The sequence below is a fragment of the Nicotiana tomentosiformis genome, chromosome 12 (assembly GCF_000390325.3).
Source record: "Nicotiana tomentosiformis chromosome 12, ASM39032v3, whole genome shotgun sequence".
In the NCBI taxonomy this organism is placed as follows: domain Eukaryota; kingdom Viridiplantae; phylum Streptophyta; class Magnoliopsida; order Solanales; family Solanaceae; genus Nicotiana; species Nicotiana tomentosiformis.
In genome coordinates, this window is record NC_090823.1 from 124,448,869 (window position 1) to 124,474,013 (window position 25,145).

General features: G+C 35.4%; 3 protein-coding genes across 3 annotated transcripts; all 3 read left to right on the forward strand.

Annotated features, from left to right (window-relative positions):
• Window positions 1-3,307: 3,307 nt before the first annotated feature.
• LOC138903350 (uncharacterized) lies at window positions 3,308-3,730 on the forward strand. Its single transcript, XM_070191312.1, has one exon. It carries the CDS (start codon window positions 3,308-3,310, stop codon window positions 3,728-3,730), a length of 423 nt encoding a protein of 140 aa, XP_070047413.1.
• Window positions 3,731-4,151: 421 nt separating this feature from the next.
• LOC138903351 (GRIP domain-containing protein RUD3-like) lies at window positions 4,152-5,832 on the forward strand. The gene is made up of 3 exons (XM_070191313.1): window positions 4,152-4,868; window positions 4,971-5,403; window positions 5,537-5,832. Exons 1-3 carry the CDS (start codon window positions 4,152-4,154, stop codon window positions 5,830-5,832), a joined length of 1,446 nt encoding a protein of 481 aa, XP_070047414.1.
• A 9,133-nt stretch (window positions 5,833-14,965) lies between these two features.
• LOC104093307 (H/ACA ribonucleoprotein complex subunit 2-like protein) lies at window positions 14,966-17,657 on the forward strand. The gene is made up of 4 exons (XM_009599040.4): window positions 14,966-15,226; window positions 15,391-15,460; window positions 16,710-16,815; window positions 17,312-17,657. The coding sequence occupies exons 1-4, from the start codon at window positions 15,097-15,099 to the stop codon at window positions 17,471-17,473; spliced, it is 468 nt and encodes a 155-aa protein (XP_009597335.1). The 5' UTR covers window positions 14,966-15,096; the 3' UTR covers window positions 17,474-17,657.
• The last annotated feature ends 7,488 nt before the right edge of the window (window positions 17,658-25,145 follow it).

The following is a 25,145-nucleotide window of genomic DNA, read 5'->3' on the forward strand; positions in this document are numbered from 1 at the left end:
CCTCCCGATAATTCTTGTCTAGCCCTTCATTACTGTTATTTGTATATATACTGTTAAATTGTACAGGTTGATTTGTAGATGTCTTGCCTTAGCCTTGTCACTACTTTGTCGAGGTTAGGCTCGACACTTACCAGTACATGTGGTCGGTTGTACTGATACTGCACTCTGCACTTTTTGTGCAGATTTTTGTACCGGCTCGGGTTGATCAAAATTTTAGCTGTTGGACCCGCTATCCGGAAACTCAAGGTAGGTCTATCGGTGTTCATAGACCTTGAAGTCCCCGTCTATCTTTTCAATTTTACTGTTTCTTTCATCCAAACAATTGTATTTCTTTCAGACTATTACTTGTAATGAATTCTAGAATGCTCGTGAATTGTGATTCCAGATTCGGGTAGTAGTAATTAATGCAATCTTTATATTATTTTGCACTCATTATATCTCACCTTAGCTAATTTACTGTTATTTACTGAATGGGATAGGAATTGGTTTAATGATTCTCTAACGTTGGCTTGCCTAGCAAGTGAAATGTTAGGCGCAATCACAGTCCTGACGGTGAGAATTTCGGGTCGTGACAGTTTTTTGTGCTAAGATATAGGTGTGGTCTTATCTATATTGCGCCGCAACCGTTTTGGAATCTATCACCACTTGAACATTTGAAGTTACAGTTAGAAAAAAAGCTAGTGAAAGTTTAACAAGTTGTGTATTTGGATAATGTGAATAGTATTATTATTTTTTTTGGAAAAGAAAGGTAGTGAAAAATTGATTTTGTGAGTATATGTTGAAGATTTGAAGAGGAAAAAAAAAAAAGGCACGGCTCATCCACACCCAACTTGGGTGTGTCAGCAATAAATCTTGAATTTGAGGAGTTGGATGCATCAACATTCAAAATGCCCATCCACCATGGTTGCAGGGGCGGCCCGACGAATTTTGTGGCCTAAAGCCAAATTTTATGAGGGGCCTTAATTTTTTTATTTTTTTTATTTGAATTCCATTTTTTTTAGCTTTTTTTAGATGCAAAGTTATTAATAATTTTTTTATAATTAATTTGTTTCTAATAATTTTTTCTCAATTGACAATATAGTTAATTTATTTAACCTCTCTTTAGACATTATTGAGCTTAGTTAAGATTTTATCAATTTTAATTTTGAAAAACTTCTTTCTGCTGAAGTAACGGTAACATGAGTTATTAACATTATTCTATAAGCAATATAGGCATTTGGAAAAGAATCAAATCTTTTTATTTGATTGAGTATATCAATTAAACTGTTATCTTCTAATTGTATTATTTTTCTTAACACTTTTAATTCAGAAAATAATTCTAAACCATTAATATCGGATTAATTATTATGCTTTAAGGAACTCTCAAGATTAAGGCAGTATTTTTCAAATTTCCATTATCTAGTGATCTCAGTTTTTTACGCTAAATAGAAAACAAAAAATATTTTCATATGCTTCGAATTGTTTAAATCTATTTTGAAGTGAAAAAATAGTCTTGTCCACTATGTATAAATAGTAATTAACTCTAAAGGACTCTTCAAGAGATTTCAATATCAATATTCTCGTCAAATTATTTTTTTCTATATATCACACGTTATTTACAAGGTTCGGGTTTGATTTTCATTTCAGATGCAATTTTCTTGGCAGAAATCATACCAGTTGTAAATTCTTTTACCCCTTAAGCTTTTAAGACGACAAGTTTTAAAAGTTTAAGGTGTGACGAGTCAAACAACATCATATAAATTAAAACATAGAGAGTATATAATATAATAGGTGTAATAAAAAATGGGGCCCCCACAAATGTGGGGCCTAAAGCAGTTGCTTTACCTGCTTTAGGGTAGAGTTGCCCCTGCATGGTTGGGCAAAAAAAAAATTAAAAAAAAAAACACAGCTTCAAAAAATTGAACTTAGAAAAACTTTGCTCGAAAAACTCAAACAAACACCAGTTTAAAAAATTTACGGAGAATTATAGAAATAAGTAGTAGTGATTGATTTAGAGCGATAGAAGTTCAGGGGGATAAAGTTGGAATATTTCGCATTAATTCAACAGGAAATTTGACCATTTTCCCTTGCTAAATAGGCTCATATGTTGGAAAGCTTCTACCGCTAGTGAATAAGGGTGTATTTGGGATCAATCTTATAATGACAGAGATATATTTGATCCATTTATAAAGTGAGAAAGAAAATATGTTATAATCCAAAAATTATTTATACCATAATAGAAAAATTCAACCATGATAAAATCCTTTGATACCTAACGACCAAGGCCTTAAAGTACCACCTTTATGAAGATGTGAACCCCATTTGACTTTTCCATTTCACACCAAATTCTCAATTTGCAGCTGATAGGCTATAAGTACTTTATTGTGTATTTTGATGATCTAACAAAGTTAATGTCAAGAACCAGATAAGGAAACTGATACATATTTTCAAGCATGTGGAAATAACCAGACTTCAGCTTGAGAGGTTCGTCAGTCTTTCAGAAGCTAAAGAATCAACAAAGGGAAAAAATGAACATCAGTTCCCTTAGTGATCGTACCAGTCAACCCTCCAACAACTGAAAAGTGGCTGCTTACACACGCAACAGTACAATACAGTGCAACAGTCAACTCCATTGGGAAGGATCTTGTACCCAAGTTGCTTACATCATTCAAGTGATGCCATCAATGTTATATTAACATTAAACCAAAGACAAAACATTACTTGAACACTTAGAGAATTTACTGAGCACTCCCATAGTGATTGATCATCCAGAAAACGATTCTCAAGTGCATCAAGAATAAAGAACAACACTGCTACGGACCAGTTCCCCATATCAAGTTATTATATGTCCTTAGTTGAGTTGTACCTTTGTCAAAGTTCTTACTTGTAATTCCTACTTAGCTTACTTAGAAGCATTGTATAGGGAACTCTTTGTAAATCATAAACCCTTGCGTTTGTGTCTTGACTTGATTTAATCGAGTTGTAAAGTCTATATAATAGAGGTATTACAAAGCTGCTTGTAATATGATTGTTACAAGTTAGTGAGGGATTAAGAAGTTAATTCCTAGGTTACAATAGGTTGTAATCTAAAAGTTTGCTCAGTAGTGAAGTTGAAATCCTACAAGGGTAGGTCGTGGTTTTTAATCCCGTGATCTGGGAATTTTCCACGTAAAAACTCTCAGTGTCATTTACTTACTGTTGTGTGTGCGTAATCTGTGGAAACTAATAGAGAATATGGTTCTCTATATAGTTTGGTGGACCCTCAAATTTTATTAATTGGTATCAAAGCGGGTTCTTTCTATCAGGCTAACACTTAGAAAGGATCCTCATGGCTGCCCCACCAAACTTTGAAGAAGGTCAGTCTACCTACATGCCACCAAGGTTCAATGGCCAGTATTATAGATGGTGGAAGACTAGGATGCACGACTTCATCATGGCTGAAGATTTCGAGCTTTGGGACGTCATCTGTGATGGAACCTTCGTTCCCACAAAAACCAGTGGCGACCCTGCTGTAACGATTCCCAAAACAAGAAAAGAATTCAATGATGCCGACCGAAAAGCCATAGAAAATAATTTTCGTGCAAAGAAAATTCTCGTTTGTGGCATTGGTCCTGATGAATACAACAGGATATCGGCTGCCAGTCAGCTAAAGAAATCTGGGAAGCTCTCCAGACAGTTCACGAAGGAACAACACAGGTCAAGCAATCCAATATCGACATGCTCACAACTGAATACGAGCTCTTCAGGATGAAGGGTGATGAATCTATCCAAGACATGCATACTCGCTTCACATCTATCATTAACGAGCTTCACTCTCCTGGAGAAATTATTCCAAGAAACAAACTTGTCAGGAAAATACTTAGTGTGCTGCCCAGTTCCTGAGAAAGCAAAGTGAACGCTATCACAGAGGCAAAGGACTTGCAGAAGCTGACCATTGATGAACTTGTTGGCAATCTGAAAATGTATGAAATGAAGAAAAAGAAGGACAATGAAAAAAGAGAGCCCAAAAGAGAGAACAACCCGGTCCTCAAGACAAACAACAATGATTCAAGTGGTGAGGATGGTGATATAGCTTACTTGACAAAAAGATTTCAGAAAATGGTTCGCATAAATGGAGGCACTCCAAAAAGGGACAGTTCTAGCAAGCCAAAAAATTATGACCTATGTCATAAATGTGGCAAGCAAAGACACTTCATCAAGGATTGTCCCTCCTAAAGCAAGATCAATTCAAGCACAACACAGACAAAGTAGCCAAGAGGAACCCGGTTCCTGATAAACGCTTCAAGAGAAAGAATATCGCTGACAATGTTGTAAAGCAAGCTCTTGCTACATGGGGAGACTCCTCAAGCGAACCTGAAGAAGATAATGATCATGGTGACAGTTCAATGATAGTAGTAAAAAGTGAAGCAACTGAGTATGACTCTATTTTTGCCTTGATGGCTCAGTCTGATGATGATGAAGATGACGACGATGGTGATGAGGTAAATTTTTTGGATGTTCAGAGAAATCTGAAATCTTATTCTCCTAAAAAACTCATGTCTTTGGCAAATGTTTTAATTGATGCATACCACAGTCTTATAAATGATAAAAATACTCTAATTGTGGAATTAGGAGAAGCAGAACAATTTAAAGATGACCTAGTAGTCGTTGTGGTAGATTTAAAAGAAACTATTGAGAGTTTGAAAGAAGAAAAAGATGCCCTAACTGAAAAAATTACAAATGTAGAACATGAAAGAGATGATCTAGTGGTTGTTGTGGTTGATTTAAAAGAGACTATTGAGTGTGCTAAGAAAGAGAAAGAAGTTTTAATTGAAAAAGTTGCTAACTTAGAACTTGAGAGAGATGATCTAGTAGTAGTGGTGGTTGATTTGAAGGAAACCATTGAGAGTGTTGAAAAATAAAAATATGTCTTGACCAAAAGAGTTGCTAACACTGAGCTTGAGAGAGATGACCTACTAGCAGTGGTAGTTGATCTGAATGACACAATTAAGGAAGTGAAAGGAGAGGGTAGGCATGAGACTCTTCACAAAGGTAAGGAAGTTGCTAATGAAACACATCTTAGGCTTGAAGATGAGATGAAGACAGTGAAGTCTAGACTGTGTATTGAACTTGAAAAGAACAAACAACTTCAGGAAGAACTAGGAAGAGTCAAGAGTGATCTTGAAAAATCACTCAAATGGACCTGGTCCTCTGATGCTATCACTGCCATGTACATAAACAATGGGGAAAACATGCAGGGAATTGGGTTTCAAAGGGAAAAGACTCCCTACAACCCTCATAGCAAGTATGTTACTATACCCGATAATTTATTGTGTACTCACTGTGGTAACAATGGGCACCTTAAGGAAAACTGCAAGGCTAGGGTTCAGTCTCAACAGAAAAATAAAGTTTTTGCTAAGAAAGTAACTACTGCTAGAGCACCTGGTCCCTCATATAGAAAATAAATAATGCCTTCCTCGACTAAAAGAACTCTCATTCACCTTTTTCCTCACTACAAGGGACCCAAACTTGTTTGGGTTCCTAAATCTAACCCTTGACTTCCTTATGCATGGAGCAGTGAAGGGGAGCAGCCAACAATGGTACATGGATAATGGTTGCTCAAAGCACATGACTGGAAACACAGTCGATTTTCTTTCACTGAAGGCCCTGCAAGGAGGGAGTGTATCCTTTGGAAATGGCAAAAAAGGATACATTCTGGGAGTTGGAAGGATTGGCAAGTCACTCTTTCACTCGATTAAAAATGTGAACTATGTCAATGGTCTGAAGTACAGCCTGTTGAGTGTCTCTCAGATATGTGACAAGGGAAACAAGTGGAATTTGTGTCAAAAATATGCACAGTCACAAATCTTGTGACTGGTGAAGTAGTGTTAGTGGCCAAGAGATACAAGAACATCTATGTTGCTGATTTTGAGTCCCTGCGGAGTGGTGATCTCATCTGTCTAAGAGTTTTTGGTGATGATGGCATAGAAGGCTTGGGCATGCAAGCTTTTCACTACTGAACAAACTAGTCTAGAAGGACCTGGTTCGTGGTCTGCCTAAGTCAAACTTCAAGGAACACAAGGTGTGTGATGCGTGTGCAAAAGGAAAGCATGTCAGATCCTCATTCAAGCCCAAAAAGGAAGTTAGCACCTCAAGGCCACTTGATCTTCTTCATATGGATCTACATGGACCTATGAGGGTGCCAAGCAGAGGAGGAAAAAGATATATCTTTGTGATAGTGGACGACTACTCCAGATTTACTTGGACCCTGTTTCTCAGAACCAAGGATGAAACCTTCCAAGTATTTGTTGCTTTTGTCAAGAAGATCCAAGTGAAGATGGGAAGTAATGTAGCTTGCATCATATCTGACCATGGGACAGAATTTGATAATGCCAGATTCGATGAATTCTGTGTCGAAAATGGCATTACTCATAATTTCTCAGCTCCAAGAACACCATAACAAAATGGTGTTGTAGAGAAGAAGAACATGACTCTTCAAGATATGGTAAGGACAATGCTAATTGACAGTGGCATTGCAAAAAAATTCTGGGCAGAAGCAGTCAACAATGCATGCTACTTGATAAACAGGTGCATGATTATGTCCCTTCTAAACAAAACACCTTATGAGTTGCTGAATGGAAGAAAGCCCAAGCTGACGCATTTGAGGACATTCGGCTGCAAATGTTTTATTCTCAACAATGGCAAGAAAGCGCTTGGAAAATTTGATGCCAAAAGTGATGAAGGAATCTTTCTGGGATACTCGTCCCAAAGCAAAGCTTACAAAGTATACAACAAAAGAACTCAATGTGTTGAGGAGAGTATACATGTGATCTTTGATGAATCTTACCTCTCATGTGAGAAGGACAAACATGATGATCAAGATAGGGATCCTTTATCTGTTTCAGGTGAAGTCATTGACATGGCAAATGGAAAGGCAGACATAATGAGTCATGTCAAGGAATCCAATGAAGATGATGTAACTACATCTCCATCCATTAGAGAAGAACCTGGTCCCACAATCACAACAACTGAAGTTGAAAATAGAGTTGACGATGCAGTCTAAGGTACTCCACTTGTAGAAATAAGAAGCAACCAAGAACCTCAGTCAGACATACCTGGGTCTTCTACCAATGAGGCTCAGGTGCCAAATTGGAAGCACAAAAGTTCACACCCTTTTGACAACATAATCACTCCTCTTGACTCAGGAATTCAAACCAGGTCAAAAGCTAGAAACTCACTTGCCTTCTCAGCCTTTCTTTCTCAAATAGAGCCGAAAAATATCAAAGAAGCATTGAAAGATACAGACTGGATCACAGCCATGCAAGAGGAGCTGCATCAATTTGAAAGGAACAGGGTATGGCGTCTGGTTCCTCGACCTGCAGATCGAACTATCATAGGAACCAGGTAGGTATTCAGGAATAAACTTGATGAGTTTGGAAATACAATAAGAAACAAGGCAAGACTTGTAGTTCAAGGCTACAATCAGGAAGAATGTATTGACTATGATAAAACTTTTGCTTCAGTTGCTCGAATGGAAGCTATCAGAATTCTTATTGCCTATGCATCTCATATGGAGTTCACATTATTCCAAATGGATGTCAAAAGTGCATTTCTGAATGGCTTCCTAAAAGAAGAAGTTTATGTCAAGCAGCTACCTGGATTTGAGAATCACGAGCATCTTGAGCACGTGTTCAAACTGGACAAGGCACTATATGGGCTAAAGCAGGCTCCCCGGGCTTGGTATGAAAGGTTGTCAAAATTTCTTCTAGAAAATGGCTTTACAAGAGAGAAAATTGACAACACTCTTTTTTTGAAGAAACGAGGGAGGAACCTGCTCATTGTGTAAGTATATGTTAATGATATCATCTTTGGAGCCACAATCGACTCTCTGTGTGAAGAATTTGCAAAACTCATAGGGAGTGAGTTTGAGATGAGCATGATGGGAGAATTAAATTTCTTCCTGGGACATCAGGTGAAGCAATCTCAAAATGGAACATTGACAAGTCAGCAAAAGTACATCAAAGAGCTGCTGAAAAAATTCGACATGGAAGCATCAAAAGTTACTGACACTCCTATTGCCACAGCTACCCGTCTAGACATGGATGAACTTGGTTCCTCTGTAAATCAGACCATGTATAGAGGCATTATAGGGTCACTCTTGTGTCTCACTGCAAGCAGACCAAACATTGTGTTTAGCGTAGGTCTCTGTGCAAGGTTTCAATCTAATCCAAAGGAATCTCATTTGAAGGCTGCCAAAAGAATATTGAGATATCTCAAAGGAACGCATGACCTGGTTCTCTACTATACCTCAGGAGACAACTTTGATCTTGTTGGGTATACTGATGCTGATTATGTGGGATATCTGGTGGACAAGAAAAACACGTCTAATGGCACATTTTCTGGGTTTGTGTCTAATCTCATGGGGTATAAGGAAGCAAAACTCGGTGGCACTCTCAAATGCAGAAGCGGAATATGTAGCAGTTGCTTCTTGTTATGCTCAATTGTTGTGGATCAAACAGCAGTTGAAAGACTTGGGAGTATTCTCTGACTGCGTGCCCCTCCTGTGCGACAATACAAGTGCACTCAACATGGCCAAAAATCCAGTCCAACATAAGAGAACCAAGCACATTGATATGCGTCACCACTTCCTCAGAGACAATGATGAAAAGGGGCTCATCTGTATGAAATTCTGCAGTACAGAAGATCAGTTTACAGACATATTCACCAAAGCCTTGAGCAGGGGACATTTTGAAAGAAATCACCTGGCATTGGGGTTGATAAAACCCAACTGAGAACCTGGTCCCTCAATGATTGGCTACGAAAGAAATGTACAGGTAACATTAGCTAAAAAGTGTTTTCTGGCAAAGTCTAACTCATCTCTATACTATTACAGGTAGACATGCATGATGATTACAGAGCAGTTGATGCAGTGCATGCTGGTAAAAAGGGTAAAGCTTACACTTGCAAAAACCGTCAGGGAACCTTCTCCTGACACAGGTTAGTAGTTTCTGTGTTCTCTCATGAATAATTTTGAACTGATAAAATAGTGCCACATCATCAGTGTGTCAGTTTCTTTTCTTTGCATCTTTTGAACCCAAACGTCTCACCCATTGGTAATCGACTCGACTCCCAAAACTGCCACATTTTCTTAACCGATCCCTCATCCATCTTAAATACATCCATCACTGTCACAACTCCTCACATCAAACTTCAAAATTTTCTTTCTTCTTTATCTCTTCAAACTACCAATCCCTCCTCTTCAACTCATCACTTCTCACCATGACTGAAAATCAAGAAACCTCGGGTGTTCCAAGTTACACCCCCATTGAGTCCCCACCAGTTAAAACACCGATGTTAGACTCCTCACTCAACACCACAACTAACCAAAACCCTAGGACAGAGTCACCACCACACTCAGTCTCCTCTCCTACCCAATCGAGTTCTGGTTCTCATCGGAGCCGCAAAACCTCGACTCCTAAAAAGTTTGTGGCTACCAGCTCTTCTCTTACCTCGCCGGAAAAACCTGGTGAAAAGGGTACATTTGACGAAGAGGAAAATCAGGAAATCTCCAGTCTTCCTATGGAAAAAGGCTCAAATGCAGACCAAAATGCTGGTCTTGAGAATGCTGAATCAACAAAGACAGTTCCTATTCTTGAGTCCACATGTAACACTCTTCCTTCTCCTGCGTTTTCCATAGAGTTACAAGAGAAAGAAGAAATAGAAATTATGCTATCTATAGTGTCTGAAGGGGTTATTATCGAAGGAGGTGAGGATAGGTCTGAGCCTCGAGGGGAAGGGCCTAAGACCTTGGTAGAAGGTAGAGAGCTTGTGCTTGTTGAACAGTCGGCATATGACAATACTACTGGGGTACCTAATGAAGGACCTGATCCCTCCTCGGAGGATCTAACTTAGGGGTCCTCTCAAGAGTCCAGGCCAGTATTGACCTTTCTCCCTCTTCTCGTTTTTATGCTGAGCCTCTGTCTGTGGTGATGCCTGAGATAAGATCTGTATCTGGTGAAGAGAATGGGGATACTGAAGAGGATTTCGATGATATAGCTATTGCTAGCTTTATCCGGGCTAGGCGTAGACCAGTTGCTACTCTAGAGCCAACTCCTAAGTGACCCACTACAAGGTTGCAAAAGAAAGAGGCTCTTGAGTCTGCTCTTAAGAAAAGTCAAGTCAGTCAAAGGAGGAGGCAATTGGTAAAGGATGGGAAGGTTGTGCATGAGAAAGTAGTGCATGTTGTCATTGTGGATGATGAAGTGGACGAGGAACCTGGTTCCTTGACTCATAAGCACTCACAAAAGCATTCTCTCTCTAAGTCTAAAAGAAATCTTCTGTGAGTATTGAGAGTCCAAACAAGAGTGATGGTGTTATCTCTGTGAAAATTTGGTGGAAGAATATGGGGACAAGATAGTGGAAGAAGGTGGTGAAAAATCTGGTAACAAGGTGATGGAAGATTCTGGTGAAAATGTGTCTGAGAAAATAGTGTCTGCAAAGTCCGTTGAGAAGGGAAAAACTTCTCGCAAGTCTGTGAAAAGGAAAGTTAATGTCGAAGAGGAACCTGGTTCCTCCAAGAAGGCCAAAGTTGATGAATCCGAGAGTGCTGGGAAAGAAAAATTAAGGAATCAGAAGGTACTATGGAGCCGTACATTTGCCCCTGACATTTTGGAGCTGGCCGGGATACGACAATTGGTTGAAATCTGTGAATTCTAATAATGGACACACTTGTTTACAAGTGATGTTCCAAAAGTGTATGAGGAGTAAGTACGGAGCTTCTATGCCGACTTCTTCAAAGTTGAGGATGATCACATCTGCGTACTGGTGAATGGGGTTGACATTGTGATGAACTTTGCTTTGTTGGGGTCGATTCTAGATGTGCCTGCTGAAGGGTTGTCATCAATCCAAGGATCCTGCTCTTCCAACTTCAGAAATGCTATTGCTAAAGACATGACAATCTAACAGGGGGAACAGATGCACTAGAAGGCTCTCCTTTTAGTGTACCAATTATTGTTTGAGATGGTGAACAAAGTGCTGCTTCCCCGTGCTGAGAGAAGATCCATTACCTCCAGAGCCGACCTGGTTCTCATGGAAGCGTTGGATGGCTTTACTACCATTAATCTGCCTGGGATTATGATTGAACATATGAAAAAGTGGCAGAGTTCAAAGATGGTAACCATGGGCTGCCTTATGGGTTCCTTCTCACCAAGGTTTTTGAGTTCTTCAAGGTCCCTCTAGGACAAGCTAAAGTGGGCACTAGGAAGCAAACTTTCTCCAAGACCACTCTCGAAGAATGTGAGTGCATTGATAAGGTTGGAGGAGTTGGAAGCACTTCTACCATTTCTCAGTTGATCAACGCTCAGAACAGTGCTACGGAGGAGATCAGGAAGTTAAAAGCAAGGAATGCTATTCTTGAGGGTCAGCTCAGTCAGCTTCAGGAGGCACCTGGTTCCAGTAGTTCTCAAAGTTCAGAGGTTGCCCGTCTGACTAAGGAGAATGTTGAGCTCAAGAAACAAGTGGAGGACCTGAAATAAAGACTGCTCAATGAGCAATTGTCGGCGAATGCTCGAATGGATCTAGTCCTCAAAACCCTTGCCCCCTCCTCTAAGCCCTCTTCCTCAAGTGCTCCCTAAACAATGTACCCTCCAGTGTCAAGTTTTAAGTGTCAGTTTTTTTTATGAATTTTCTGATGATGTTTTGTGGTTGGTACTTGTTTTTTTTTGTTTTGAATTGTGGATGGTTGCTGGCAACATTGAAACTACTCCTGTCGTAAATTCCAAATTGCTTAATGAAAGTTTTTCCCTTTTTGCTGTGTATACATTGCTCTTATGTCTCTGTCTTCTATTATGTTTGTGTGCACACATGTGGCCTGAGTTAACCACGCTGGACTTCTTTTTGCTTTTACTTGATTTTCTTCTTTTTATGATGTCAAAAGAGGGAAGAATATACATAATTGAATAAATGATGTGCATTGATTGAGGGGGAACACAGATTTTTCAGGGGGAATTCAAGGTTAAGCATTGCCATTTCTAGTGGTTCTTCGTGGGCATTTCAATTATAAGTTTGCCATCATTAAAAGGGGGAAAATTGATAAGTTATAAGTACCTCGTTGTATGTTTTGATGATCTAATAAACTTAATGTCAAGAACCAGATAAGGAAACTGATACATATTCTCAAGCATGTGGAAATAACCAGACTTCAGCTTGAAGGTTCGTCAGTCTTTCAGAAGCTAAAGAATCTACAAGGGGAACTGATGTCCATCAGTTCCCCTGGTGATCGTACCAGTCAACCCTCCAACAGCTGGAAAGTGGCTGCCTGCACACGCAACAGTACAACACAATGTAGCAGTCAACTCTATTGGGAAGGATCTTGTACCCAAGTTGCTTATATCAATCAAGTGATGTCATCAATGTTATATTAATATTAAACCAAAGGCAAAACATCACTTGAACACTTAGATAATTTACTGAGCACTCCTATAGTGATTGATCATCCAGAAAATGATTCTCAAGTGCATCAAGAACAAAGAACAGCACTGCTACAAAACCAGTTCCCTATATCAAGTTATTATATGTCCTTAGTTGAGTTGTACCTTTGTCAAAGTTTTTACTTGCAATTCCTACTTAGCTTACTTAGAAGCATTGTGTAGGGAACTCTTTGTAAATCATAAACCCTTGCGTTTGTGTCTTTACTTGAGTTAGTCGAGTTGTAAAGTCTTTGTAATAGAGGTATTACAAAGTGACTTGTAATAGGATTGTTACAAGTTAGTGAGGGATTAAGAAGTTAATTTCTAGGTTACAATAGGTTGTAATCTAAAAGTTTGCTCAGTAGTGAAGTTGAAATCCTACAAGGGTAGGTCGTGATTTTAAATCCCGTGGGCTGGGAATTTTCCACGTAAAAACTCTCAATGTCATTTACTTACTGTTGTGTGTGCGTAATCTATGAAAACTAATAGAGAACCTGGTTCTCTATATAGTTTGGTGGACCCTCGAATTCTATTAGCAACCTTATGAATATAGTTTCTAAATTTGGCAGCTAATTTGCTCGGAACAAAATAGCGACAGCGCTATTTGCCGTGGTTTAGTTGTTAGAAAAAAAAATAGAATAGCAAATAGATTGTGCTTAAAAGCTACTTTTTTCCGGCTAATCCAAACGCGCTCTTATCTTACTATATTAAAAACAACACGATTGATCTCAAACAAATATAAATAAAACAAAATGGTATAAATAAATATAATGTTTCCTAAATAACAGCTTGAACACTAAATTATAGCCTTTTGAGTATAGAATTCTAGAATTTGGCAGTGGCTTGATTTCCTATGAACAGAATAGTCACATGGCTATTTTACTCACATTTAGTTGTAAAAAATAAGAAAAAAACAATAACAAATAGCAAAAAAGAAAAGGGCTAAAAAGAAATAACAACCCAAATAGTACTATTGTTTTTAACTTGATCCGTAGCTTAAATCCATTTGAGTTTGCTCTATGACTCTAGAGCTAACTTGATTAGAAAAGAATAATTGTTCAGCTTAATCATAAATTATTTGCTATATTCTCTTGTCATTTACTGTTGTATCATTCAACGCAAACATATAAAGATAAAATGAGAGCTGGATTTTTGTAATGTCAAATGACGAGTTGTAGTTGCAATTATACTAGGATATGATAAATATTTATTCCAAAGCAAGTCATTCTTCATAAGTAGATATGTGTTGAGTAGAACGAACTTATTATATTGTTGAAGTGAAGTCGAACATAAATAAACTTTTTATCATATAATTAGGGGCGTACATATGTCAGGTTGGTTCGGGTTTTTCAATTACCAAATCAAATCAATTGTGTCAGGTTATTAAATCTAAAGACCAAATCAAACCAATAAAACTCGGATTTTTCAATTTTGGACTTTCTCGGGTTTTCGGGTTTTTCGGGGTTTTTCGGGTTTTTCCGCTAAATCTTCGTAGCACAAAATATATAACTTGTGCTCCAAATATTTCTTTAATCCTAATAAGATACAACTATATGAAGTATTTTTTTTTAGAAAATAATACAAAATATGAGATGTGTCATGGCATTATCCTAAAATGTTCAACAATAAAGACAATAAAATCACGTAATATAAATATTGCTAATTAAAAAGTCATAATAAGAATAAATATAATCTAAAAGTACTAAGTCATGCTAAAATAAGTAGACTAATAAGGGAATATTAATTATATGACTAAACGCTAAAGAAAAAATAAAAATAGGTTATGCATTTTTATCTAAATTATTACAAAACAAAACATAGATATTTAATACATTGTCATTTCTTATATTGAATTGAACTTTTGCTAGCTATGTATTGATCTAATTTTGGTTTGAGCTTTTGTTAGCATTATTTGAGTTACTAATATTAATGGCTATAAAACTTACTTGAACATTCAAAAGTTCTAAGTCTAATCTTAAAATATGAAAAATTGATTCTAAAAGATATAGTTATTATAGTAAAATGTTATTATAGAAGATAGTTGTTATAGATGAGTTTGATTGTAATCGCTCATATCATCAAGCTTGAAAACGAATACGTAACTTGTTAGTATAATTTTGAATTACATTATTAGTTAACATTCTTTACTGATAGTGTAGTTAAGTCCGTACCAATTGGAAAATGAAAGGGCAAATATCACTTTTAGCCCGCGGTCAAAATTATTTATATTCTGTAGTTGTAAAAGTATATAATTTTTATATATTTTTTGTATATAAATACATAAATATATATATTTTTCGGCTATTAATTTTGAGAACGGCTATACAGTGTCTCAAAAACAAAAGGGCTTTTTTCACTTTTGGCCCGCACCAAAAACTATTTACATTTGGTAATCAGTATAAAATTTGCATAATTTTGTATTTATCATACAAAGTGTATATATACAAAAAAATATATTATATTTTTCGGCTATTATTTTTAGAGCGATTATAAAGTGTCACTTTACTTGGGTTTCAATGAGGCCCAAACACAGACAGGCCCAAAGTCATGGGGCCGAGAACTCAAGACCTTAAACCCTAGAAGTCAAGTAACCAATTCATCTTCCTCATAAACCCTACCCTCTCTTCTTTTCCCTACCACAAAAAACAAGAGACCAGTAGCTTCTGTAGAAATGGGTAGCGATAGCGAAGTAGAGAAAAGTGCACAAAAGGAGAAGAAGAAGCTGTTGGCCTTAGCCCCTATTGCCAAGCCCCTTGCTGGAAAAAAACTCAACAAACGTATCTTCAAACTTGTTCGCCGAGGTATCCTTTGTACTTCTTAAATAGTTCGATTCATCCATTAGTAATGGCGTGGAAGAGTGTTATTTTACTTTTTTTTACACTCATTTTAGTTTCCGTACCAATAAGGTTGATATTGAGTTGTAGACTTGTAGTTGGTTGATTGATTTACCCTTATTTGTGTTCAGCTGCGGAGAAAAAGTGTTTGAAGAGGGGCGTTAAAGAGGTGGTAAAGAGTATTCGACGCGGTCAAAAAGGGTTAGTCAATTTTTTTGGGTGGTTTATTTCATTTTAAGGTTTTATTTGTATATTGATGGGTATTATGTGTTATATTTCGTGTTTATAGTTATGTGCTCTTTTGTTTAATGGCTTAGGTTTGTTTTTAGATGTCACACTGATGGACATCTTTACTCTTAAGTTATAAGCTTGGAGAAATGTGAATTGAAGAATTTATTCTCTTATTTGTTGTTTCTCAGTACACATACTATAGTTGTATAATTTCAGGGGTTATTTCTGGCTTAATGCATCCTTTTATAATCTTTAGTTACATTTGTAGATCCTATACATTAGTCTAGACTGGGAAATATTTGTTATAAAGTATATTGGGATATATGTACAACTTCAAGTTGGTTCACTACTTAACCAAACATTACTGGAGAAGAATGGGAATGACATAGAGTTTAGGCTATTATAATCCGAGGAGGTTATCTCAGCCTCTTTGAGTGTTCTTGGCATGACAACGTCATTTTTCTATGTTTTGTTAGTGAGCTGAAAATATTTTTCAGGAAAAATATATATGAAAGAATATTAATATTAGCAATTAGAGAGTGTTTTGATTTGATTTTTGAGTGTTAAGATTATTCATAATGTTCAACTGTTAGTTCGAGCAAGTAATATGAAGTTAAGTTAAGATCGTTGTGGAAAATGATTATTGCTCGTAAGTGAGAGAAGTCATTTTCTCCACATTGAAAATTTTCTTATTGTCAAACACCAGAAAATGACTTCCTGTGAAAAGTATTTTTCTGAAAAGTGACTTTTGTCGTACCAAACACAACTTTTCTTCTCCACCTTTTCTTGTCCAGGCTCCAGATAATTATAGTATTTAATTTGCCTATCTGTGCTGTTCTTCCGGACAGCATAGATATTAAAATTGATGGAATAGACTTTACTTTAGGAGTTAACTGCATTTTGAAGGTGACTGGGTTGGAGTAAAGAGTTGGACTGTTGGGTTTATTGCTGTGATGTGCTTTTACATTGACATTGTCTAATCACAGCATGATATAGCAGGCTAGCTTTTCTCAACACTAAATTTTTTCTCTTTATATTGTAATTTAGTTACTTTGACATGAATATTGTTTGCATGGTTTTCACTCATGATACCAGACTAACACTGATGCTATATGAACCTTGTATTTGTCATTTGTATACAAATTTACGAACAGCATATATTGTTGGTGTTTACAGAGTTTCTATATCTCTCATCCTCCATTTGTTTCTGGTGATGTAGAGTGTGTGTCATAGCTGGAAATATATCTCCTATAGATGTCATCACCCATGTTCCAATCCTGTGTGAAGAAGCTGAGATACCATATGTCTATGTCTCCTCAAAAGAAGTAAGCTGGACTTTTCAGGCTTTTATGTCATATATTAATATGTTGTTATCTTGTCTGTTCTTTCACTAGTTACAGTTCATGACTTCCTTTGGCTTTGAACCTGTGACATTACACTGACCGTACTACAGTGCTTGTGTAATCCTTTTCATTTTTATCAGAGGAATCAAGATTGTATATCACATCTTTCATTGTTTCATGTCATAAGCCCCTTTTGATTCTGCACATTCTTCTCTGGAAGCATTACACTTCTATTGCATTTTTAAAGTTCTAGGATCTGTTAAAATTTATTTACTGTCTCAAACTCAATAACGTTGTGGTGCTATCAGAAAGCTGAGTCTTGTTGTGCGTTGGTCATGAGTGTAGTTTATCAAAATATTGCAAAGATGTTGTGATGTGTTCTCTCATTGCTTTTGTTGTCTATGCCATGCACTACGTTCTGTACAAACTTCATGTGTTACATGGTCATGATAGTAAAAACTCGTCAACTCTGTTTTAGGATCTAGCAAATGCCGGAGCCACCAAGCGGCCAACTTGCTGCGTTTTGGTACAAACAAAACCTGCCAAGGGGGGACTTAGCCAGGATGATCAAGAGAAACTGAAAGCTGATTATGATCAAGTTGTATCAGAAGTCGGTGAAATGGCATCCTCGATGTTCTGATTATCAACATTATGATATTGAAGTTTGTACCTATTTCTCCTGTACTCAGCTTTTGTAACGAATCTAGTATTTAATCTTTTGAAGCTGAGCTGCGCCTTTTCTTAACTTTGCGTCTAGATTCTGTAATGTCGTCCAAAGGTGCTGCTATTTATTCATATCCAAGTATTCTCCATTTTGTGTGTGACTTGTTGCAGGCTCGTGGTTAATTATTGCGCAATGGATACAGTAGCAGTGTGACAATATTATAGTCCCTCTATCTAACGCTGGTTATTTATTTATTTATTCTGACTTTTGTACGTGGAAGATCCAGCAAGCATATGAAATTGGTAGAATCAAGGAGAATACAAGTGAAATTACAAAGCAAAAGGGTAGACGTCTATCATATTGTTGAAAGAAAAAGAAAGAGTAGGGAGTAATATAACACAGCAACTCGTTTGACGTGACTTTATATCGGAGATTCCGCTTTATAACATAGCAAATTTATTGCCACAGATCTGTATTATTTTGTAAAAATGAGCCTATTTGTTGCATGTATATGATTTTTTTTCCCCCTTATTGGTTGCATGGCACCAGTGTGTCAAATGTAATTATGTAACTATATAAGTGCTTCTTGTTGTGAAATAAAAGCAATTTAGTAAAATATGAATAAGAAATGGAGATAGAGAGAATGAAGATATTTTCTTCTTCAATTGTGTGTATTTTCTTATCTATTACAAGGCCTTTATATAGGCATGAAAAGTGAAAAATGTCATTGAATATGTCATTAAGTATAGAAATATGTTATTGAATGTCATTAAGCATTTGAGAAGATCATGGAGAAAGAGTAGACATCCACCATAATTTGATTTTTCTTATAACATTCCCCCTTGGATGTCCATAGATAATGTGTCTCGTTAAAACCTTATTAGGAAAAAAACCATATGGGAAAAAGATTCTAGTGAAGGAAAAAGAGTACACATGTTTAGAAATACGTCTTTTGGTTGCCTCATTAAAAACCTTGAAAGGAAAACCCAGTGGGACAAAACCTTGTAAGGGAAAAAGAGTACAACGCGTATTAACTCCCCCTGATGAGAGCATCAATTCACATCCTTGAGCCTTCGCTTCCCAATCTTGTATACTAGTTTCTTGAAGGTTGACGTCGGTAGAGATTTGGTGAACAGATCAGCCATATTATCACTTGAACGGATCTGTTACACATTGATATCACCATTCTTTTGAAGATCATGTGTGAAAAATAACTTTGGTGATTTGCTTTGTCCTGTCCCCTTTTTTGAATCCTCCCTTCAATTGGGCTATGCATGCTGCATTGTCTTCAAATAATATTGTGGGTAGTTTGTCACACTTCAAACTACATTTGTCTTGAATAAGATGTATTATAGACCTCAACCATACACATTCTCGACTTGCTTTATGAATAGCAATTATCTCAGCATGATTAGATGAAGTAGCCACGATTGATTGCTTATTCGATCGCCAAGATATGGCAGTGCCTCCATATGTAAATACATAGCCTGTTTGAGATCGAGCCATGTGTGGGTCAGATAAATACCCAGCATCGGCATAACCAACAAGATCGGTATTGCAATCATTGCTATAAAATAAGCCCATATCGGTAGTCCCTTTTAGATACCGCAATATGTGTTTGATTCCATTTCAATGTCTCCTTGTAGGAGCAGAGCTATATCTTGCTAAGACATTAACTGAAAAAGTTATGCCAGGCCTTGTAGTGTTAACAAGATACATTAGCGCACTAATTGCACTAAGATATGTTACGTCAACACCAAGAAACTCTTCATTATTTTCATGAGGTTGGAATGGATCTTTATTTATATCGAGTGATCTCACAACCATCGGGGTACTCAATGGATGTGCTTTATCCATATAGAATCTCTTTAAAATCTTTTTAGTGTATGCTGATTGATGACACAAATTCTATCTTTCATATACTCAATTTGTAGACCAGGACAAAATTTTGTCTTTCCAAGATCTTTCATTTCAAATTCTTTCTTTAAACAGTCTACTGCTTTAGGAAGATCCCCAAGAGTTTCAATGATATTTAAATCATCAACATAGACGGCGATTATAACAAATTTAGATCCAGATCTTTTTATAAAGACACAAGGACAAATTGAATCATTCTTGTACCCTTCTTTTAACAGGTACTCACTCAGGCGATTATATCACATGCGCCCTGATTGTTTCAATCCGTATAAGAAGTTTTGAAGCTTTATTTAATAAATTTCTTGGAAACCTTAATAAAGCTTCAGAACAATTTAAATCCTTCAATGATTTCCATTACACGCATATCATGTTTTTCTTGTATTGCTAGATTAAAACCTGAAATGGCGACATTCACCACAGGAGAACATGTCTCTATATAATCAATGCCAGGATATTTACAAATCTTCTTGTGATACAAGTCGTCTTTATGTCTATCGACTTGACCTTCTTCCTTTTTTCGCACAAGAATACATTTATACCTCCACTGGCTTTATACTTTTAGGTGTTGGGACTATCCGTCCAACTTCATATTTTTCAGGTGAAATTAATTTTCATTGCGTATTTTTCATTTGGCCAATCATTTATCTGTCCAAATTTCATGACAGATTTGAGCTCAAGATCCTCGTCAATATTAATAATATTGGGCGCTATATTATATTAACAATATCGTCGACGATTATTTTATATTGGTTCTATTATTACCCAATAAAGACATAACATATTGAGATCTCTTTATCTTATTATTTTCAGGTACTTGAGCCTCTCCCACGAGGTCTTATAAAGTGTTATGTCGTGGTATTCTTCTGGAGCACTTGCCTCCTTATTATGACCATCTTGAACATTTGCTCCTCTATTTCTTCAAGGAGTTTTATCTTTGGAACCGATTAGTCTATTATGCTTCACGTATGTCATAGACTCTATTCATTATGAACTTTATTTTATTTGGAACATTAGCAGCTGAATATGATATTTAGCTTTGGGTCAGCAAATACGCCTGACAATATTTTACAAATGAATTATCACTTGAACTTCAAGTTCACATTTTGTTGTATGAGGATCTAGATGTACTCATAATAATTCATTACATGCATTACTTTTTCAGCTGCCCATTTTCTCTCCCTATTGTTGGTATCACCAACACATATCCCTAGCCTTATTTGGGGATCCATCTTTGTACATTGTGGTGGAACAATTAAATCATATAACACATTCATATTTCTAGATGAAAATTATTTGGTTCCTGACCCTGAACCGATTGTGATAGGGAGAACTTATCATAACTTGGCGAGATGCGTACAAGTGCTATTATATATTAAATAATACATCACATACCAAATTTTATTTTGACAGTTTTGTTCTCATAACCAATGGTTTAGATATAATTGGAGGCATACAAATTCTGCTAAACCAACTTGGATTTAAATCAGTATTATCAAGATAAATCATCATAATTTATATTCTGGAACCGTGCTCTAATAATTTGAGCAATCAATATTGCAAAAGCCAAACTGCAAGTTGATAACAAATGCACATGTGCCCATAGAATAGATGCATATATTAAAAATAGTAAACGGTCCACGTGGAAGGTGACTGGGCCCATATATTTATCACCTTTTATTCGTTCCAAAAATCAAGGGATTCAATCCCAACTTTAACTGGTATATCACGAGAATAAGCAGCACAGGAAAATTCTTGAAGAATCTTATATTTTTTCAATATATGCCAATGTAATTCTCAATTAATTTTTCGCATCATAATTGAACAGAGATGGTCAACCGGTCATACCAATTAATATTTGTTTAAGTAAACCTCCAGTTTACTTGTGACATATGATTCCATCATCATGCTTATATTTGTGTAGTACAAATAGAAAGAAAATCGGGTAATCTTTCATATTTACCCGTTATGATTATAGAAATATATAGACATTCAATATTTTATTCATTTATAGTCTCAAAATGCCAACCACTTTGACTTATACATTTGAAACTCAAAAAGTTTCTTTTGAGACTTTACAATATCAATGTCGTGAATAATTTTATTCATCCAGGTAGTAACAAATTAATTTTTTCGGAGCTCTTAACAACTTTTATACTACAAGATCTTTTGTCACACCATTCATATGGTAAATATCTCCTTTACGGAGAAACTTATATCTTAATAAATTATCATGGTTAAAATCATCATAAGCAAAATCACTTCTTGCTTTAATTTTGCCTTTAATAACCTTTTATAAGGCACACCAAAATATTTTTTAGCGTATCACATGTACGCGACCAATGGCATATTCATGTAACCACACAATAATATTTATTCTCGTTATTTCACTCAAACCTCCCTCATAGATGAGTTGTGTGGTATTCATCTAATCATGTATTGCATGTCTTTATTCATTACTTTTATCATATATTGCCACATTTACCTTTAGGAATGAGTATGCATTCTCAATGCTTATCACAAGTCACATTCTCTTTGGATCATAATCAGCGCCGTGCTTTATTATTTTTCATATCAATTTGATGGTAAACATTGCCTTCACATTTTGAAGGACTATTTTGAGAACCCTTATTGTTCTCCTTTTACAATCATAGTGATAATTATTATTATTTTGATCTTTGGAACGCCCACGTTCATTATTCAACTACTCGTCTTCATTTAGACTTGTTATGCGCTACTACCACATTCACTTCAAGAATGGAGCAAATCAAGTGGGGTAATATTCATGTCTTTTCATGAAAAATATATTATTTTTCTTTAGTCATTATTATATCATCAATATGGTATAGTGGGACTCAAACCTAATATCTTGCCAATATAAAGGCATGTTAGGCCATAATGAATTGTGACTCAAACCCAACTCTTATCATCATGGAGCATCAAGACTTGATCCTAATGTCTTACCCTCATGGTTCATTGCGACTTGAACTCATTGAAGTTGATATCATTAATAGCAAAGGACAAAAATAATTTCAAATAGGAAAGAAATGCTTACATTTTGAGTTAAACTCTTCATAATGTCATTTGGATATAATTGTCAACAATAGACTTTTCGTTTACTCAAATCAGCTAAGTAATTAGTGTCAAACAGATATATAAAAATATAAAATAATATTAAAAATTCACATGTGGTCTTTGCTGCAATAAGCTTACTTCAAGATGAAAGTGATATGACCAAAATATTAAAGAAAAATGATGTATCAAATAGAATAATATAGTACTACTAGTTACCATACATTTTTGTAAAAACCAAGTATTATGCTCTCTAGAAAAACAAAGAGATATAGCAGAACCTTTAGGTTAATCAGGGAATCAAAGAAAAATTAGGGGACAAATCTCTGTCTATTATCTACTACTATATGCTTTCCATATAGAAATGATTCAACATATTAATTTGATAAGAACTATCACAAATGAAAATTTTGGTGTAGTACATACTTCTTGTACTAATATTTTATCTTATTAAAATAAAATAGTTTCGAGTATTATTATTATTATTATTATTATTATATTTTAATAGCATGAATCATTAAAATAATGAAAAATAATTTTCTACTTATCCTACTCAATACACAAATAAGTTTTACTAAACATTAAAGCTACTTTTGATATAAGAAGACAACAGTGTTCTAATCAGATATATATGGAACACAAGTGTTAGGAATTCTTTTCATTTTCTAACCATGTAGGCATAAAAAAATAATTGAGGCTAAGTGTCACACATATATGCAGATTAAGATGTTGGTTTGATTATCATGTTGTCATATTGCATATAAGTGTAAACTCAAAGCTAGACATGAATTAGCAAATATATGCTGACATAAGAATTTAAAAGTAAAGCTTACTGGACCGAAAAGAAATTTAACTAACTCTGGTTGAGAGAAGATAAAATTCGATTAAAGCACATAATCTCAATTGGTAGAGACTCGTGCTGATAACGTGTTATGAAATAAAAGCAACTTAGTAAAACATGAACAAGAAATGGAGATAGAGAGAAGGAAGAGATTTTCTTCTTCAATTGTGTGTATTTTCTTATCTATTACAAGACCTTTATATAGGCATGAAAAGTGAAGAAAAATATGTCATTGAATATGTCATTAAGCATAGAAATATGTCATTGAATGTCATTAAGCATTTGAGAATATCATAGAGAAATAGTAGACATACACCATAATTTAATTTTTCTTATAATACTTTTATGATAATCAATACACGAAATGTAATTTGATACTCAGTCTACTTGCATACTCACTTATACGACTACACCGAGCGTGTTATTGTTGTTGTCTACTTGACATATCTAGTTCAAATGTTGACCACGATAATATTTGTTTGAAAACAAACCTAAAAATTTTGAACCAAAACCACGGTATCTTTGGTTGGTGACTGCCTCCCCCCATCCCCCAACCCAAAACCCCCAAACAAAAAGCAATGAATACAGTATCAATTATAAAACCAAATTAATAGAAACAAACCGAGACAATTGAATATTTAACCTTTTTCTCATTTCATGTCAAATCATGAACCAACTTTCACTTTATGATGAATAAATAAATAAAATTAAAGTGAGCACGATTATATTTAATATTATCAGGGAGCACTTGAGAATTTCAAAGTAATGTGAAAGCGATACAAAATTGTCAAGTTTAACTAGTTTATTAAAGTATATACTATGTCCACAAGTGACATTTTGGTGATCTAAAATAAGTGGCCTTTTACATAATCAAGAGGGAATTAATTTTTTTTTAAAAATTTGTCATTATTTACATATCCTAATATATCAATTTAATAATATGCAAATTTTAATTAAGGGTAGTTTAGTCAAATATTAAAAAATCACTTATTATGGATCAGAGGGAGTATTAATCAAAAGATCATATGTGTTGATTGTAGGGATGTGCATAATTGGAAAATACCGAATTACCATACCGAAATCGAAAATTTTGGTACTTGGTATTCGATAATTTGGTATTTGGTATGTTATTTGATTTAATTTTTTTTTTTTAAAAATAGTTGATGTTAGGTATGGTATTTGGTATTTACAAAAAATGATACCGAAATATATAAATTATACAATTCACATATTATTGATTATAATATACTAAGTTACATAATACTTTTTTTTGGTATGCATGTTGAGGCTCATGTTAAGACAATAAAAGCTCATGTACTTCTATAAAAAAATGGAGGAACAAGGTAGCATGCAGATTTTGATTCTTCTTCTTTAGGATGCCAAGCATCTTAAAGTAATACTTTTACGATTTTAGGATTTTTTTCTCGTATATTGAGTTGCATTTGTTGGATTAGTTCTTGTTGTATTCTCTAACTTCAGCAATTAGCTCTAAACAATTAACAAAATATTTTCAATAATTATATTTATTCCTTTATGTACTTTTTTTCTCTCTCTATGGGTTGATACATACTGGTTTTGGACAATTTTTTGTTGATAGTCACATGAGCTTAGAACATTTTTATTTTTGTATTTGTGAGCAGTGGCAGACGCACATGGTGGAACACGGGTTCAACTGAACCCGCTTCGTCAAAAAATAATACTGTGTATATGTATAAATTACGATTAAAGTTGCATAAATTTTGTATAAATATTTTATTTGAACCCACTTGACAGCTACTATTTTACGACTAAACTTATGTATTTCTAAGATTGAACCCGCTT